This window comes from Vipera ursinii (assembly GCF_947247035.1).
Source record: "Vipera ursinii genome assembly, chromosome: 2".
NCBI lineage: Eukaryota > Metazoa > Chordata > Lepidosauria > Squamata > Viperidae > Vipera > Vipera ursinii.
Genome location: NC_139513.1, coordinates 12,401,405 through 12,418,658, shown reverse-complemented (window position 1 = coordinate 12,418,658; position 17,254 = coordinate 12,401,405). Strand labels below are relative to the sequence as shown.

General features: G+C 48.1%; 1 protein-coding gene across 4 annotated transcripts in view; it reads left to right on the top strand.

Moving 5' to 3' along the window:
- Positions 1 to 17,254, top strand: part of LOC310636470 (uncharacterized protein) — a 356,270-nt gene that overhangs the window by 24,567 nt on the left and 314,449 nt on the right. For all 4 annotated transcript variants that reach the window (XR_014491726.1, XM_083356338.1, XM_083356336.1 and 1 more), the window contains exon 7: positions 15,945 to 16,325. Coding sequence is in view for 3 of the 4 variants with exons in the window: in XM_083356338.1 (XP_083212464.1) it covers positions 15,945 to 16,325 (381 nt within the window). In the remaining variant the exon portion in view is untranslated. The remainder of the gene's footprint in view (positions 1 to 15,944; positions 16,326 to 17,254) is intronic.

Sequence of the window (17,254 nt, the reverse complement as noted above, 5' to 3'; positions counted from 1 at the left end):
AAATTCCAGCCAATGCACAAGTGGCATAGTGTTTTGGTATAACTGGTTTCGATGGCACGTTCTTCAAGGTCTCTCGCTTTCGTTTCCTTCTGGCTCTAAGCGCAAACCATCTCCTACATAAGGACGATGCATTCCTTCTCCTGGGGGAAGGGCATAGTGGCAGGACAGTGCAAAGCACCTCCAAAGTGTCCCCCCTCCCAAGAGAATGGCAGGCCCCAAAGAAGGTTTACAAATTCAAGAGCAGTAGGAATAGGGGAAAACAATACATTTCTTTGGGGACCTGACAAACAGCCCCCCTAGAACAGAGGTGTCAAACTGCCGGCCCAAAAGCCGGATGCGTCATCTGGAAGCCGCGCCCACCCCATTGCCAGCAATGGGAAAACACTCCTGATAACGTTGCGCGATGTCACGTGATGTCGCGGGTTTGACATGTCTGCCCTAGAAGAATGACATATCCACCTGCAAAACACGAGAGGGAGAGGGGGAGAAAATATTAATCAGGCTTATCAGGAGACTTAGAGTGAAAATGCTTAAGTAACCTAGCAGCTGTAATAAGTTCTTTGTATACCCACTCATTTTGAGAAGATGGAAGATTTCTTTCTCCAAGCTACTAAGTATTGGTTGGAACCATGATGTTTACCGGCGTCTAAAATGTCCCAACTGTTCTTTTTTTTTTTTTTTTTTTTGAAAAAAAAATGTCCCAACTGTTGTTCACCGTCGACCAATATGGGTGTAGTCACTGGAGGTGCCAGAGGTCTAAGATTAAAAATAATCTCAGGTTTGAGTAAACTACAATGGAAAACAGGGTGGATTTGTCGTAGGTTCTTGGGGAGCTCTAATTCAACAGTTACTGGGTTGATGATGCGTTCAATAGGGAAATGTTTAACAAACCTAGGACCCAATTTTTTAGAAGGGTGTAAAGTTCCATGCGCCTTTGGCGTCTAGTCATGCCGGCCATATGACCACGGAGACGTCCTCAGACAAACGCTGGCTCTTCAGCTTTGAAACGGAGATGAGCATCGGCCCCTAGAGTCAGAAATGACTAGCATGCAGGTGCGGGGGAACCTTTACCTTACCTTTAAAGACTGCAAGACTGTCTCCAACTTTAAAAGATTTCTGCTCCACCCTCTTTGTTGGCCTGAGCCTTATAGGCTTCTCTGGCCTCATCTAGTGCTTTTCGTACTACTGGCAAGGTATTTTGAAACTGTTTAATTCACTCTTGCAAAGAGGGAATGTCAGGGTCCTTAACAGGTAGTTCAAGTATGACTTTTGCCAACCTGGAAAGGGGTGTAACCAATACTCGAATGTACAGCATTATTGTAAGCAAAAGGCAACAAATCAGCCCAGTTATCTTGTTGATATTTGATAAAGCATCTAAGGCAGGGCTTTTCAACCAGTGGTACGGGTACACCTGTGGTACATTGGCACCTACCAGGTGGTACGCAACCATCCTAGAAAAGTGGTAGTGGGGAGGGGAATGAGCTGAACTGGTGGTAGCACCGCATAAGCCTGAGCGAGAGCTGGAGCTGCAGGGCTGTCAGGACTCAGCGGAAGCGCCAGGATCAGTGCCAGTTTCCAGCTGGAGCTCAGCGCTGATCCTGGCGCTTCTATTGAGCCCAGAAGAAGTGCCAATCAGCAGGAATCTTGCAGCATCTCCAGGGTCTTGTGATTTAAATTCAGATGCTTGGCAACTGATTCATATTTATGACGGGCACATTGTCCCAGGGTCATGTGAAGTGACCAAAACCTGCTGCAACCACCAACCAAACACCCCTCCACCCCACCCCCACTGCCAATCCTCAACAGAAATGAAAACCTCGGATAGGAGGAAGAGCGCCGCCAGGCGGACAGGCAGGTGTCTTGCTCGGCTGTGGCTTGGGGGGCACTTTTTTCAGGGTTCATTGTGACTTCAAACTGTTGTAAGTCGAGGACTACCTGTACTTCATCACTTTTTCCCCCTTTTTTTGTCATCAAGTTTTTGACCCCTTGCTAGGCGATTACTGGTACTCGGATGTTGCCATATCCTAAAAGTGGTACAATGGGTGAAAAAGTTCAAAAGCCCTTATCTAAGATACTGTTCTGGAACCGAGTTCAGTCTCTCAGTCCCCCCATTCGTTTGAGGATGATGACTAGATGACAGCCCCTGACTACCACGTTTCCCTGAAAGTAAGGCCCAGTCCGACAGAAAGCTCTAGCTTGGTTTTTTGGGGTGAGCCTAATATTAGCCCACCCACCCCAAAAGTAAGCCCTATTTTTGGGTAGGGGGGGTGAAGCTGCCCTGTACGCCTTGCACCTGCTTACCTTACTGGTAGGACCGCCAAAGGCCTCCCACACCATTGCCATTGTTTGCAGCAGGACGGCACATGGTGCTTCGGGCTGGCTTGAAGCACCACACGGCGTCCTGCCATGAGCAATGACATGAAGAACCATGTGGCATCCTGCCACGAGCAATGGCAACAGCGTGGGAGGCCTGGCCGCAGCAGTTCTACCGGTCAGCTAAGCGGGGAGGCAGGCTGCGTGCCCTTCCCGTGCCAAGTCAGCCCCTGCAGGCCCAGGGCGGCCATGGTGGGAGGCAGCCAGGCTGGCTAAAGTGGCAGGTGGAGCGGCGGAGGCTCGGGCAGGAAGGGTGGTGAAGTGGGCGGGGTGCATGCCCTTCCTGTGCCAGGCCAGCCCCGCCCCTACAGCCCCTTACCTGACTTCCAGCCCTGTGCTACTTATCCTTCATGATTCACCGCCGTGGTGTGCAGGGAAACAAGGTTTGAGGGGGGGGGAGGAGAAAGGTCAATCAATCAATTCCAACTTCTCATGGAAAAAAAAAGATCTCACAAAGTTGGAATTGATTGACTTTTCTTTCCCCCACCCCCACAAACCTTTGTTTCCCTGTACGCGGTGGTGATGGATCATGAAGCATAAGCGGCACAGGGCTGGAAGTCAGGTAAGAAGATGCAGGGACTAGCCTGGCACAGGAAGGGCACGTGCTCCGCCCACTTTACCACTCTCCCTGCCTGAGCCTTCGTCGCTCAACCTCTTCAGCGCCCTTCCCCCCGCCACCCAGCACAGCCACCTCGGAGCTGCATGGGCTGGATTCGCACGGGAAAGGCACGGGCCTCACACACTTGCTTCACCATCGTCCCTCCCCAAACCTTCGCCGCTCCACCTGCCGCTTTGGTGAGCCTGGCTGCTGCCCAGCACGGCCACTCTGAGGCTGCAGGGGCTGGCCTGGCACGGGAAGGACATGCAGCCGGCCTGCCCACTTACCACGGCACAAGCCAGGCAGTGGTAAGGAACCGACATACCGGTACCGTGGGTCGGGGGGGAATCTGCTAGGCCTCATGGCAGTGGCATTGGATGCAACGTGCGAGGCGGCAAACAGCTGCAGTGCTGCCCACCAAAACTGGCTGTTTGCCGCCACGCATATCGCCCCCAATGCCACTACCACAAGGCCGTAGAACAAGCTGGATGGCAGTAAGGAACCAGTATACCAGTACCATGGGTCAGATCACTCTCCGAGCCTCCGGCACTCCACCTGCCACTTTGGTTGGCCTGGCCGCCCCCACCTCAGCGCCCTGCCAGGCCGTCCACCTCTGTTCAGTCTCAGATAGCTTTTTGGAAGTAAGGCCACACTTGGAATACTGCATCTAGTTTTGGTCACCACAATGTAAAAAAAATGTTGAGACTCTACAAAGAATACAGAGAAGAGCAACAAAGATGATCAGGGGACTGGAGGCTAAAACATATAGGGAACGGTTGCTGGAATTGGGTATGTGTAGTTTAACGAAGAGAAAGATGAGGGGGGACATGATAGCAGTGTTCCAATATCTCAGGGGCTGCCACAAAGAAGAGGGAGTCAAGCTATTCTCCAAAGCGCCTGAAGGCAGGACAAGAAGCAACGGATGGAAACTAGTCAAGGAGAGAAGCAACCTAGAACTAAGGAGAAACTTCCTGACAGTTAGAACAATTAACCAGAGGAACAACCTGCCTCCAGAAACGGTGAATCCTCCAACACAGGAAGTCTTTAAGAGGAGATTGGACAGCTATTGGTCTGAAATGGTATAGGTTTTCCTGCCTGAGCAAGGGGTTGGACTAGATGACCTCCAAGGTACCTTCCAACTTGATGATGATGATGATGATGTAGATGATGATGTAATATAAGCATAGGGTTGCAGTTGGCGCTCTTTGTTCCTTTGGAGGAGAACTGCTCTCACGGCTCCGTCACTAGCGTTGGCCTGAATAACAAAAGCCTTCTCTGGATCTGGGTGTTTCAATACTGGCTTCACAGAGAAAAGTCTCTTTAGTTTTTCAAACACGGCTTGACATTCCCCCATCCATTTCACTGGCTGGCTGGTTTTTGGCTTATTCTCACCTTTGGTTTTTAACAAATTGGTGATGGGGGAGTACAATTTGAGCAAAAGAGAGAATAAGCTGCCGATAAAAGTTCGCAAAGCCAAAGAAACGAGTTGTTTTCTGGTTGTGTGTGTGTGTGTCAGGGCTCGCACTTTCTCTGGATCCATCTCCACCCCTTCGCTTGAGATGTGATAACCCAAATAATCAATGTGATCTTTGTGGAATTTGCATTTTGATAATTTGTCATACAGCTTGGCAGGGGGCAGTTTATTTAGGACCGCTCTGATCAGTTTGACATGCTCTGTTTAGGTTTTGGTATAGATCAAGATATCGTCAAGATAAGCCAACACCCCCCCCCCCGGTACAGATGCTCATGCAGAACCTCGTTGATTAATTGCATGAAAACAGCCGGAGCCCCTTGTCATCCAAAAGGAAGCACCCTAAATTGAAAACAGCCCAGGGGGCAGTTAAAAGCGGTTTCCCATTCGTCCCCCTTCTTTATTCTTATTCGATAATAAGACTCCCGCAAGTCTAGTTTAGAGAAAAAATTCCCTTTTGACACGTGTGCCAGCACGTCGCTTGTTAAAGGGAGTGGGTACATATTTTCCACGCATGCCGCGTTCAGACCTGTATAATCCATGCACAGACGAAGAGACCTACCGTATATACTTGAGTATAAGCCGACTCGAGTATAAGCCGAGACCCCTAATTTCACCCCCAAAAACTGGAAAAAGTTGGTGACTTGAGTATAAGCCGATCCGCCGTTCTGCAAGCCTCCGCCGCCGGCTGCTTCGTTCCGCAGCGGAAAGAAGCAGGCAGGCTGCTTCTTTCCGCTGCGGAAAGAAGGCTGCTTCTTTCCGCAGTGGAAAGAAGCAGCCTGCTTCGTTCAGGCTGCTTCGTTCCGCAGCAGAAAGAAGCAGGCAGGCTGCTTCGTTCCGCAGCGGAAAGAAGCAGGCAGGCTGCTTCTTTCCGCTGCGGAAAGAAGCAGCCTGCTTCGTTCAGGCTGCTTCGTTCCGCAGCGGAAAGAAGCAGGCAGGCTGCTTCGTTCCGCAGCGGAAAGAAGCAGGCAGGCTGCTTCGTTCCGCAGCGGAAAGAAGCAGGCAGGCTGCTTCTTTCCCCAGTGGAAAGAAGCAGCCTGCTTCGTTCAGGCTGCTTCGTTCTGCAGCGGAAAGAAGCAGGCAGGCTGCTTCTTTCCGCTGCGGAAAGAAGGCTGCTTCTTTCCGCAGTGGAAAGAAGCAGCCTGCTTCGTTCAGGCTGCTTCGTTCCGCAGCGGAAAGAAGCAGGCAGGCAGGTCACGGAGATCCGGAGACCTGCCGACGTTTGGGGAGGTTTGGGGAGGTGCGCGCGCACCTCCCCAAACCTCCCCAAACTTCGGCAGGTCTCCGGACGGCGGCTGCTTGGGAGAGGTGCGCGCAATCCCGGAAGCACCAAAGCCTCGGCCGCGCACAAGTCCTCGGTAAGTTTTTTTTGTTGACTGGAGTATAAGCCGAAGTGGAATTTTTCAGCCCAAAACGTGGGCTGAAAAATTCGGCTTATACTCAAGTATATACGGTATCTATCTTCTCCCTGAATAGCACAGGGGCGGCTACCCGGGGTCTGGTGGGCTGAATGAAGCCTCGCACCAGATTCTTGTCAATGAACTTGTGAAGTTCGTTCAACTCCCTAGGGCCCATGGAGTATAAGTTTGCTTTGGGGAGCTTCACCCCTGGGACAATTTCAATGGCACGTCGGTGGGGCAGAAACTCATCCAATCTGTGTTCACTGAAACAATTGTCATTTGAATTAATTGCAACATAGCATGCATTTCCTCCTGGAAGATATTTGTCTTGTCTTGGAAGTATTACTCCTACAGATCTCTGATATTCCAGACTGGGGATTTTAGAAAAGAATATTGAGTATAGTTTCCTACAACTTTTGGTTGTATATTCAACCTCCATTTTCATCAAACCTACCAGTCTTAAGTTCCAAACACCATAGTCTTATATAGTTCTTATCTTTCTGAACAATCCAAAATGTTCAACCACTTAAAAACAGTAGTTCCCCCCCCCCCCCGCCTAGAAAAATTGCCAAAAAGTTAAGGTTTTTCTTTCTCTGTCAGAACGTGCACAGTATTATTGTGAAAGATAACCCAGGAGTAAATACAGTAAACGGTGGTCTATATTAAATGGTGGTTTATGTTACACTATCTACAATATCATATACCAGGAACAATATACATACACGTGCTAATATAGCAGGATCCGACAAACCACAATTAAAGCAGGAAACGGAAGAGAGAGAACACGTTAGCAGAGCCTTCCCTTTATAACAGACATGTCAAACTCGCAACATCACATGACGTCACGCAACGTATTGCAGCTTTTTCGCCATTGGCGGCAATGGGGTGGGCGTGGCTTCCCAATGACGCATCCGGCCCACGGGCCTGCAGTTTAACAGCCCTGCTTTATACAAAGGGTCTTAGAGAAACACAGACCCTGCTGAGTCATTCCCATCATTACATCTTACATTACATACACTGGTTAACTGTTAAATCATTACCTTGAGAAACCTGAATATCACAGCTCAGTAAGTGTTTATAAACCAAGAAGATCAACAGTTTTTATAACAATTGTGTTTCTAATTCTGCAATAGATAGCCCAGTATATTTTCTTTCCTCTATTCCCAGCTGTTCTCTATTTAGCTAGGAGTCACTGAGGACCAAAGGAGCAAGGTATGCTCTGCTTCTGGGCCTCTTGCCAATTTCTGAGGCAGAACAGCTGTAGTTCTATACTCTGATCCACCACTAGATGTCAGTAGCTATTTATTTTTCAACTTTTAGGACAAAAAAAATATTTTCTTACAGATTTCTCAATATTCTTTCAAATGAAAAATCATAACAATTTCCATAGTTTTCCGTTTTATCCAGGTTATAGCTTTGCTTTAATCCAGGGCTTTTCTTTTCTTTTCTTTTCTTTTTTTCCTTCTGAAGGATTTTCTTTTTTTTATTTTTATTAAATTTTTTGTAAAAGTTTCAATATAAACCCAGCCCACCCCACCCTTCCCCCTCCCTCGCTTCCCAGAGTTGAATACAGGGTTACAAATAAAATAAACATAATCTAACATTAACCAACTATGTAAGTAACGCGGCGTCGCCTTCCTCCCCCCCTCCGCTCCTTCCCAGCTCACTTGCTGCCGGAAAACATGCTGCTTGGCAGCAGCCTGCAGGAGCCCTACCGAGGGCACGCAAAGAGCGCAGGCGCAGAGCGAGACCCCGCCCTCACCGGGGAGTCATTGTGCAGCAACCAGATTGACTTTTTCTCATGCGGGATCCGTGTCACCCTTCCCCCCCTCTTCTTACTTCAGAGGGACAAGTGTCTTGCTCGTCTTCCTCCTCCTCCGCCCAGAAAATAGAGCAGGCCCTGGAGGAAGAGGGGGCCGCCCACTACTAAATAAGGCCTGGCCAGACGGAGCCTCCCGACTGAGCCAGTGCGCTCCCCCTGCGGTTCCAAGGACGACTGTCACCAGCGGTGGGGCCGATGCCTTGCAGCCACCGCTCCTGCCACGGGGCGGAGCACCAGCAGCCATGAGGCCGTGCCAGCCCGAAGCGAGTGAATTAGGAGGCTGGCGGCCCCTTCGGCCATAACCGCCCCTTCCCCCCCGCTTTGCCCTGCTCCGCTACACCTTCCCAGAGCGAGAAACCGAAAGAGACACCTCCCTTTGCACTCTGCTCACTCCCTGCTGAAAAGGTCCAGGTTTAGTTTGGATCTGGGGCCTGCCAAGGAGCCGATCGGCTTCATCAAATTCCTGCAGTGGATAAGTGAGCGGTCTCAGTCAGAGATGCCCAGCCAGCAGTGCCTTGGCAGGCTACACAACTCAGAGCCAGGGTGCCGCACAGGGCCTGCAGCTGGAGCGGGCTCCCTTGACCCCCCCGAAAGGGTCGAAAACAACGCAAATGAGGCAACCGTGGGGGAGGGGGTGTCACCGCCGGACACCTGGGAGCGCCAGTATCTTCTCCCCGCCACCACTGACCAGCTGAGAGTCACCAGCCCGGCCACAGCACCGCTGAACAGCCGGGAGCGTCAGCAGCATAGTATTGAGACTGCCAATCAGCTGGGAGTGCTGGCAGCCCGGCGTATCTCCGCCAATCAGCTAGGCTCTCCGGGGGCTAGAACTTCCACCTGTTGACCACTGTTCTCTACACCCGGCCTATTGCGGGTGGAGCCCAGTCGTGACATCTGGGCTCTGCGATTTCCCACTGCCCCCCCTCCCTGCGCCTGGGGGAGGATCGTGGGAGTTTTTGGGTGGTGGTGGTGTTGCAGCTAGTTCCTTCCCCCCCTCGTCCCGAGCAGGATAGGGTGAACTTTCCTCCTGCTCGCTCTGCTTTTGCCCAGTTTAGCCCCTCCGCCTGCATTTTTCCCCCATCTCCCACCCTTCCCTTCCTGTTGTTCTCCCCACACCTGCCCACCGGATTTATAAACACAGGCATGGCCTCTGGGCTGCAAAGTTTAATGCTTCGATTCCTTCTGGGAAACGTATTATGGCTTTTCCATACCCTAATCCTCCGGCAGTCTATTTTTGGGAGTTTTTCCTCTCCCCCCCACCCCACCTTCGCCACATACCGTAGTTGTGCTGTGTTCGCCCCGCAAGACACGCGCCTAAGCCATGTAATCTGTGTCGAGAGGTCCCGCGGTTCCAATGGGTCGCTCTTAAATCCACTAAAAATTCTGCCTGAATCAGTTGGGGTTTCCACACACACACACCACACACACACACCCCTCTTTCCCAGGAAAACCAGATCCAAAGTGCCCGTTATGTTGGTAAAGGAATCCAGAGCGGTTTATAATAAGCAGTCTGGGACTAATAGCTGAAAATGGGATCTTTAGCGAAGGGGGGTGGTTTGCAAGGGAAAATGACTGTGTGGGGGTCTGATCCAGGGGGCTGTGAGGAATGAAATTGATATCTTCTCCGAAGAGGCTCCTTCCCCAGGGTGTTCAGTTGAATTCCAGCCAATCCACAGGTGGCATAGTGTTTTGGTAACTGGCTCCGTTGGTGTGCTCTTCAAGGTCTGTCTCGTTTTCATTCTCTTCTGGCTCCAAGCGCAAACCATCTCCTAGATAAGGGTGATGCATTCCTTCTCCTGGGGGAAGGACATAGTGGCAAGACAGTGCAAAGCATCCCCCCCTCCCAACAGAATGGCAGGCCCCAAAGAAGGTTTACAAATTCAAGAGCAGTAGGAATAGGGAAAATAATACATTTCTTTGGGGGACCTGATAGGTTTAGCCTTCTGAGCTTTCAGACTCGTGCTGGAGCCCATCCTCAGGGAACTTCTCTCTGTGCTTTGGGCTATTTTGTGTGTGGTATTTATATAGTGACTGGTTGTGTGGGGTTTTCTAGTTGTTGATTGGGGTGCTGATGGCCGGCTATTAAGCCTATTAAAACGTTGGCTGTTGTTTCCTTGTGCTGCCAAGTTGTTGCCTCCTAAGTACTTGATAAGCTGGTGGTAAGTCAGCGCTTCTGTTGGCAGACAACATCAATCACTTCCCTGGCTGTTTTTGTGTCTGCTCGTCCAACAATCTTAGTAGCTCCAAAATTGAATGTCTGTTCTTGTTCATAGCAATGAGAGGCTCCTGATGAGTTCGGGTCTCCTTTTCTGACCCCTCGCTTGGGTTCTTGGACTCTGGTGCTTAGCTTCCTCCGCATCTGTCCTAACGTGCGTGAGTGAATTCATGGCAAACATTTGCCTGATGTCATTTTACCTCACCGTTCAGCCGAAACAAACTCCAATTGTGCGATTCCTGGTCTGAAAGTGATTTCTCGCGTTTTCTCTTGCCCTTCATACCAGGTGGAAGAATCATAGGGGAGATCAAAATTGAGACTTTTCAGCAGGCCATTTCGGAGGCAGAAGATGGCTTTGCGCCCCTGCAAGGAGAAGAATCCCCAGGCGCCATTTCCTTGAATCCCGAGTCTTCCCCCCTCAAGCCCGAGAAACAACTGGGTGCAAGGCAGCAGGAAGAGGTGCGGAAGAGGAAATGCCCCCGACGTCGGAGAAGAGCCTGTAAGAGAAAAGGCAAACGTTACCCGCTGGAAAAGAAGCACACCTGTCCTGAGTGCGGGCATGGAAGTTACTTTTACTCCGATTTGCTTAAGCACATGAAAAGCCATGCAGCAAAAGAGTTGCACAAATGTCTTGAATGTGGGAAAACATACCGGGACAGGTCATGTTTCGAGAATCACCAGAGGACCCACCTAACGCTGGACGATGCCAATGGACTCACGGAAAGAGCCAGGACGAGAAGCTCCGACTGCCAAATGAAAGAGGAATGCACGTGCTTAAAATGTGGAGTCGTTAAAAGTAGCCCATCAGGCCTCGCCGAACACATGAAAGTCCACACGGACGAGAGACTTTACGAATGTCCCGAGTGTGGCAAATTGTTCAAGTGGCAATCCAACTTGTCTCGGCATCGGAATCTCCACACCAACAGGAGGTTTTCCTTGCGACAGTTAATGCGCAGAGGTGGGTCTGCGACACCTGGATGGGTGCAATTTATTTAAATGTTATTTATGAGAGACCTGGTCTCAGAAATAGGAAACCTTGCAGCGTGTAAAGCCAAAATTGATCGACTATTACAACTGAGCAATAATGTAGAACTGGCGGAAAGCGTAACATTTTCTTTCTAACAGCGCCAGCTAAATTAACTAAAAAGCATCCTTGACACGTCTGCTTAGTTCCTTTATGCCGGTTTCTCAACCTTGGCAACTTTTAAGGCACATGGACTTCAACTCCCAGAATTCCCCAGGGACGGTTTTCTCCAGCAGTGGTTTTCCTTGTGACATGCTGCCAAGGTTGGGAAACCCTGCTTTATGTTGTTTGACAGATTTTTGGAGGACTAATAATTTCCCAGTGCTATAGCCAGCCTTCCTCTGTTGCGTAGTCTTGATATTTTGCATTTCAGCTTTGGGCATGCTTATTTGGGGACTGCTCCCTCCCTCCCTCCCTCCCTTCCTTCATCAAATCTTTGGCTTTGGCAGCATGCTGGAATAGAATCAGTGGCCAATACTAAATGACGTATATTGTACAGCACTGATGATGTTACCTAGTTTGGTAATGAAACATCTGCAACTAAACAACCAAGCTCAGAGAGCATCAAGGACCCCACAGTTCAACCGTGCCTGAGGTAGAAACATTGTCTTCTATCGCTGCTAAATAATATCTGGGTAAAAATGCTGAAGAGGGACGTGGTGGCTCAGTGGGTTAGGACGCTGAGCTTGTCGATCAGAAGGTCGGCAGTTTAGCGGGTTGAATCCCGAGTGCCGCGTAACAGAGTGAGCGCCTGTTACTTGTCCCAGCTTCTGCCAACCTAGCAGTTCGAAAGTGCGTAAAAATGCAAATAGAAAAATAGGGACCACTACGGTGGGAAGGTAACAGCGTTCCGTGCGCCTTTGGCGTCTAGTCATGCTGGCCACATGACCACCGAGACGTCCTCGGACAAGCGCTGGCTCTTTGGCTTTGAAACGGAGATGAGCACCAACCCCTAGAGTCGGAAACGAGTAGCACGCATGTGCGGGGGAACCTTTACCTTTACCTTAAAAATGCTGAAGAGTCATTCGTTGAAGTTTCCCTGGAAGAGTTCAGTCTTGAAAAGCTTCTGGAAGGCCATCACAGAGAAAGTCGGTCTCCGTTCTGAAGAAAAGCTGTTGCATAATGCAGAGGCCAGGGTGCCAAGCTGCTCGCGTTTTGAATTGCACCTGATAGCTAATGCAGGAACTTCAAAGAAGGTGTCAGACGGTTATAATAACCAGCATCAGTGAAAAGCTGGCATTTTGGACCCATTGCAGTGGCTGTTTGAAGGCAGCTCCACGTAAAGTAGATGCGCGTAGTTTGAATTCACTCGGGAAAATTAGAATCCCGCAGGCATTGGCTTTACCTGGGATACGATAGAACTGCAAATGGGATTTTGAAGCAGCAGCACAGAAAAGAGTACGGATCTTTTTGAACTTTGGTATTGGGGAAGACCGTGGAGAATACTGTGCTTGGAAGGAAAGAGATGAAGAAGACGACAGAATGGATGGACTCAGTTACAACTTGCACCGTTGGAAGACGTGAAGGTTAAGGAGAGACATCACTCTGGATAAAGTCTTGTCTGGTCATTGCTGACTTGCTAGCGCCCAATCAGAATCTCCTAATCAGAAAGGCACTAGTCAAGTTCTCTTCTTATGGGAATGGAGTCTCTTAAAAAAAAGCAAATTCAGAAAGGCTGGGCTAAAGAAAGCAAAGATGGCTCATATGCCCTAAATCTGGAATACTTTTGTGCTCCAATCCAGTGCAGGTGAGAGACTAGATAGCAATAGCACTATAGCGCTTAGACTTAATACACCGCTTCACTGGGCTTCACAGCCCTCTCTAAGCAGTTTACGGAGTCTGCATATCGACTCCCAACAATCTGGGTCCTCATTTTACCGACCTTGGAATCTTGAACTTTTTATTTCCCTTCTCTTTACTTTTAATAATCTTGACACTTAACTCCCCTGATGATAATGTCCTAGAGCTTGATTTTTTTCCCCCCTCATTTCTGTTTGTCTCTCCTCACAAAATTTTTCCAAACTTAAAACGTCTCTTTTGTAAATCCAATATAAATAAGAAAGTTATCCAGGTCAAATGCTTTTGGCTTCTTTACACCTCAGCCAGTTTTATTTGTGTGTCCAGTGTAACATCTTTTTTTCACATTCCTGCAGCCTGTTATTTTAAAAGTCCACTTTCAGATCAGTCTTAATCTTTTCAGGTAAAACTCCTTCCATAACCTCTTCTAAATACAGTCTGTCTATAGAAGCAGACCCTTAAAATTAATTTCTCAAGAAACGTGAGCCCGTTGTTCACAAATATTCTTCAGTATATCCAATATTAAGGTATCATTCCATTCTATATTAGCAAGTCAAATTTTAAGGGTTTTTCTTAAAGAATTGTGCTATTTGGTTCTGGTTCCTTCTAGTGTCCAATTTTTAAAATGCCATTTTTTTAAAGTATTCCAAACAATAGCCTTTTCCCACGGGAAGGATTCTTATAATTCAGGGGTGTCAAACTCATTTTCATTGAGGGCCGCATTAGCATTGCGGTTGCCCTCAGGGGGCCGGGTGGGTATGGCCAGGGTGGGTGTGGCCTACTGTGTGGGCGTGGCTAGAGTGCCTAAGGCCTACTGGGTGGGCGTGGCCAGCTCTACATCGTTCGCATCAAGGGTGGCTATGGGGGCCTGGGCAGGAGTGGGACAGATCTGAGGGTCTCTGGCAGGAGGAGGGTCTCTGGGCCAGGGCCAAGGCAGTGGGGGCCGTTCCCTCACTGTTTCCAGGATGGCTTCGCGGGCCACATGAAACCACTTCACGGGACGGATCCGGCCCCCGGGCCTTGTGTTTGACATGTCTGACCTATCCGACCTTGACAAATATAAATCACCAGGACCCGACAGATTACACCCCAGAATTCTGTAGGAGCTGGCAGATGTTATCTCAGAACCATTGCACCATATCCTTCAAAAATCCTGGAGCACTGGGAAAATACCTGAGGACTGGAAAAGGGCTGATGTGGTTCCCATCTTCAAGAAGGGGGGGGGGGGGAAACAGACCCAGGAAACTACAGACCCAATCAAGTCTTAACATCAATACCTGGGAAGATCCTGGAAAAGATAAATCAAAAAAACAGATCTGCGAACAATCAGAAGCAAACAAAGATATAACTAGTAGCCAGCCTGGGTTTGTCAAAAACAATCCCACTGGCGACCACTTGTATTACCATCTCCTCATGGACTACAACTGCCTGGAGCGCGTGTGGGCGATCTCAAGCTCTCTTCTTGTCTGGAGAGGAAGCAGTACAAACAGCTGATTTACTTCCCGGTTCTACATCCTGCCACCCTTCTTCTTCTTCTCTGCTCTCCATCTCCTCCCCAGAAGTTGTCGCTCTCCTCCTCCTCCTTCCCCCCCCGCCCCCCGCGTCTCCGATTTCTAATGCAGGTGGTTGTACATCAATCTATTTGTTCCCATAGGTGCCAGTGAATCTAATAAGGGCCACAGCAATTCTACGCAGGAGCCAAAGTCCCCGCTGGAATTGCTAGGAGAGCGCTCCACAGTTTTGCTGAGTGCTGTCAGCGATTCTAACCCTGTTTCAAGGCCACATCCGAGGCAGTCTCGAGACGTGGAGCTCTCTCAAATGAATGGGCTGAAAACCTTAAAAGTGATGCTGAAGAAACTCCCAAGCCCTCAGAAAGGGAAATACAAGGGCCCCGATGGTGACCGTAGAGTTACCAAGCCTTCCAAAATCATTAAAGACAGGACAGTCCACACAGGAGAGAGGTCCTACGATTGCTCTGGTTGTGGGAAAGCCTTCAGGAATCCGTATCATCTTTATCGGCATCAGGAAGGCATTGCCTGTCGTAAACAGAGGCCCATTTGTGATTCCATTTTTGCAGATGAGAAAATTACCTGTAGAGGTAGGTGTGATGACCTAGTTAGAGGTAGGTGTGATGACCTAGCTGATAATTAAATTAAACATTCTCCCTTCTCTTACTGCCTTTTATTATGTTGCCCTTTGTACTGCATCTGAGCAATTTGTTTTGCCATTCCACACCAGGAGAGAGAGAGAGAGAGTGAGGATCTTTGCCAACATTCCTGTTTTCCTCTTTTTTATCGAACGCTTAGCAGTAAAATGCTGATTTTGGTGGTGAGAAAATCCATCGGTTTTTATGTAGCGGTGTTGTTCATCTTGCACTTTATTTCTCTCGGCGATAAATTATAGATTATATCGGGCAGTGTTGGGTTTCCAGGCTTAGAGGATCAAGACCTTTGAAATGAAATGAAATGTTTTTAGCAATCAATAATGGCAGGTAGAGAAATGTATAATCGCTTATATGGTGTTTTTTTTTTAAAAAAAACACATTTGATTTATATCGTCCTACCGAATTTTTTTTTTAAAAAAAATCTTCCCGAAAAGCAAGCGAACGAAGGCCAAGTATTTTTTTTTCCTTCTTTTGATCAAAAGGTCATTTTATTTTCCCTGGCTTTATTGAAATGGACTTTATTCTGAAATGCAAATACGTGTATCGTTAATAAATTAGAACAATTCCCAAGCACTTTCTACAAGCTTTTAAGATTCCAGTCAAACCATTTTTGCTCTGTCTTGCTTTGAGAGACAATTGGTAAATAAATAAATTAATAAATAAATAAATAAATAAATAAATGTTTTCAGGTTGATACATTCCCAGGTTACTCTATGGAGACTCTCAGCCACCCAGGTCATAGTTGTCCCCAAGATGCTTTTTGACGAGGCAACTGGAGTTCCTTGTTTTTCTTTGAAGACGTTTCGCTTCTCATCCACGAAGCTTATTCAGCTTCTGCTGAAGAGCTGAAGAAGCTTCTTGGATGAGAAGCGAGAGGTCTTCAAGGAAAACACAAGAAAGTCCAGTTGCCTTGTGAAAAAGCATCTTCGGGATTCCGAGTTTGGTTATGGCATTTACTTCATGGCGCTACTTTCACTCTGATTGGAACCAACAAGCTGATCAGCCGTTAACTGGCTGGTATTAGCTGGACTCGATAAGGTTTGCAGCATTGCATATCTAAGCTGTTGATTGTCCTTCTAGGTGAGGGAGAATCCAGAAATACAACTCTTCTGCAGCAAAACATCAAATTGGAAGACGAGGATGGAGCCTATCAAGCTTGCAGTGATCAACCTTCTCTGAGGGGCTATCTGAAGACAGAACAAAGAGAGGGCAGTGCTGCTGGGAACGAGGCCCCCGAACATCAGGACTCCAAAATGCATTCCTGCACAAAATGCGGATACCAGGCGGAAAAATTGTCAGACGTTCTTAAACATTTCCGAATCCATAGCAAGGAAAAACCTTACAAATGTTTGGACTGTGGGAAGTCCTTCAGATGGTACTCAGCCCTCATAAAACATCAGCAGAGCCACGTAGCCAGTCAGCCAGCGCCTGTTATTGCCGAATGCGATGTGACACTTAGTGGTAAGTAGAAATTAAGATGTTAAATGTAATATATTATGACCTTGCTGCTTTTTTCCCCCTACAAACAAGGTGTTCCAAGCGGTAACGAACGGGAGACCTCTGATCCCCCTTTTCCCGTCTTTTTTCTTCATCTTGTGAGGTAAACAGCGAATCAGGTGTATTGTCATGGTTCTGACTAATGAGACAGTTTAAAGAACATTCCGGCATTGTCTATTCTAAAAAAGTCTATAATAATGAGAACGAAGCATCAGCACTCATGGATGGATGCCAAAATATGAATTCTCCTCCCCTGAACACATCGTATCAAACTCAATTCCCTCCCTTAATTTAACGTCATAAATCACATTCTCCAATTAGTTTAACATGCAAAGCTTCTCTTCCATTTTATTTCGCGCCATTCCTTATCTTATTAAAAAAAACCACCGGGGTAGCATTCTCCTCCCCCTCCCCCCCAGCTTCATTTTTCAAAAGCAAAGCAATTTAAAGGAAAAGACTGCCTCTTATATTGTCAAGGCAGAAACGTCCAATGTTTGCAGCGTTGACATCCGGCCCCCCTTACAAAAAGGATAGAATCCTGTAATGTAAAGAAAAGCATACGTCAGGGATTATCTCTTGGTTTGCTGGGGTTTCTTTCATGAAACTTTTTGATGAGTCAGTCAGCCTTCACATTGCTAGATTTCACCCAAGTAGCTTCAGACAACCAGTACCGCTTCCATTGTACTAGGTCAGGGGTAGGCAACCTCGGCTCTTTTATGACTCATGGACTTCAACTCCCAGAATTCTGGGAGTTGAAGTCCATGAGTCATAAAAGAGCCGAGGTTGCCTACCCCTGTACTAGGTACTGCAATTTCCCTTTAAAAATTTTAGAGTGAAGAATGCTTTTCACTTAATAGTGTCTCTGACCCACTACTATGTGGGGCCCGGTGCCT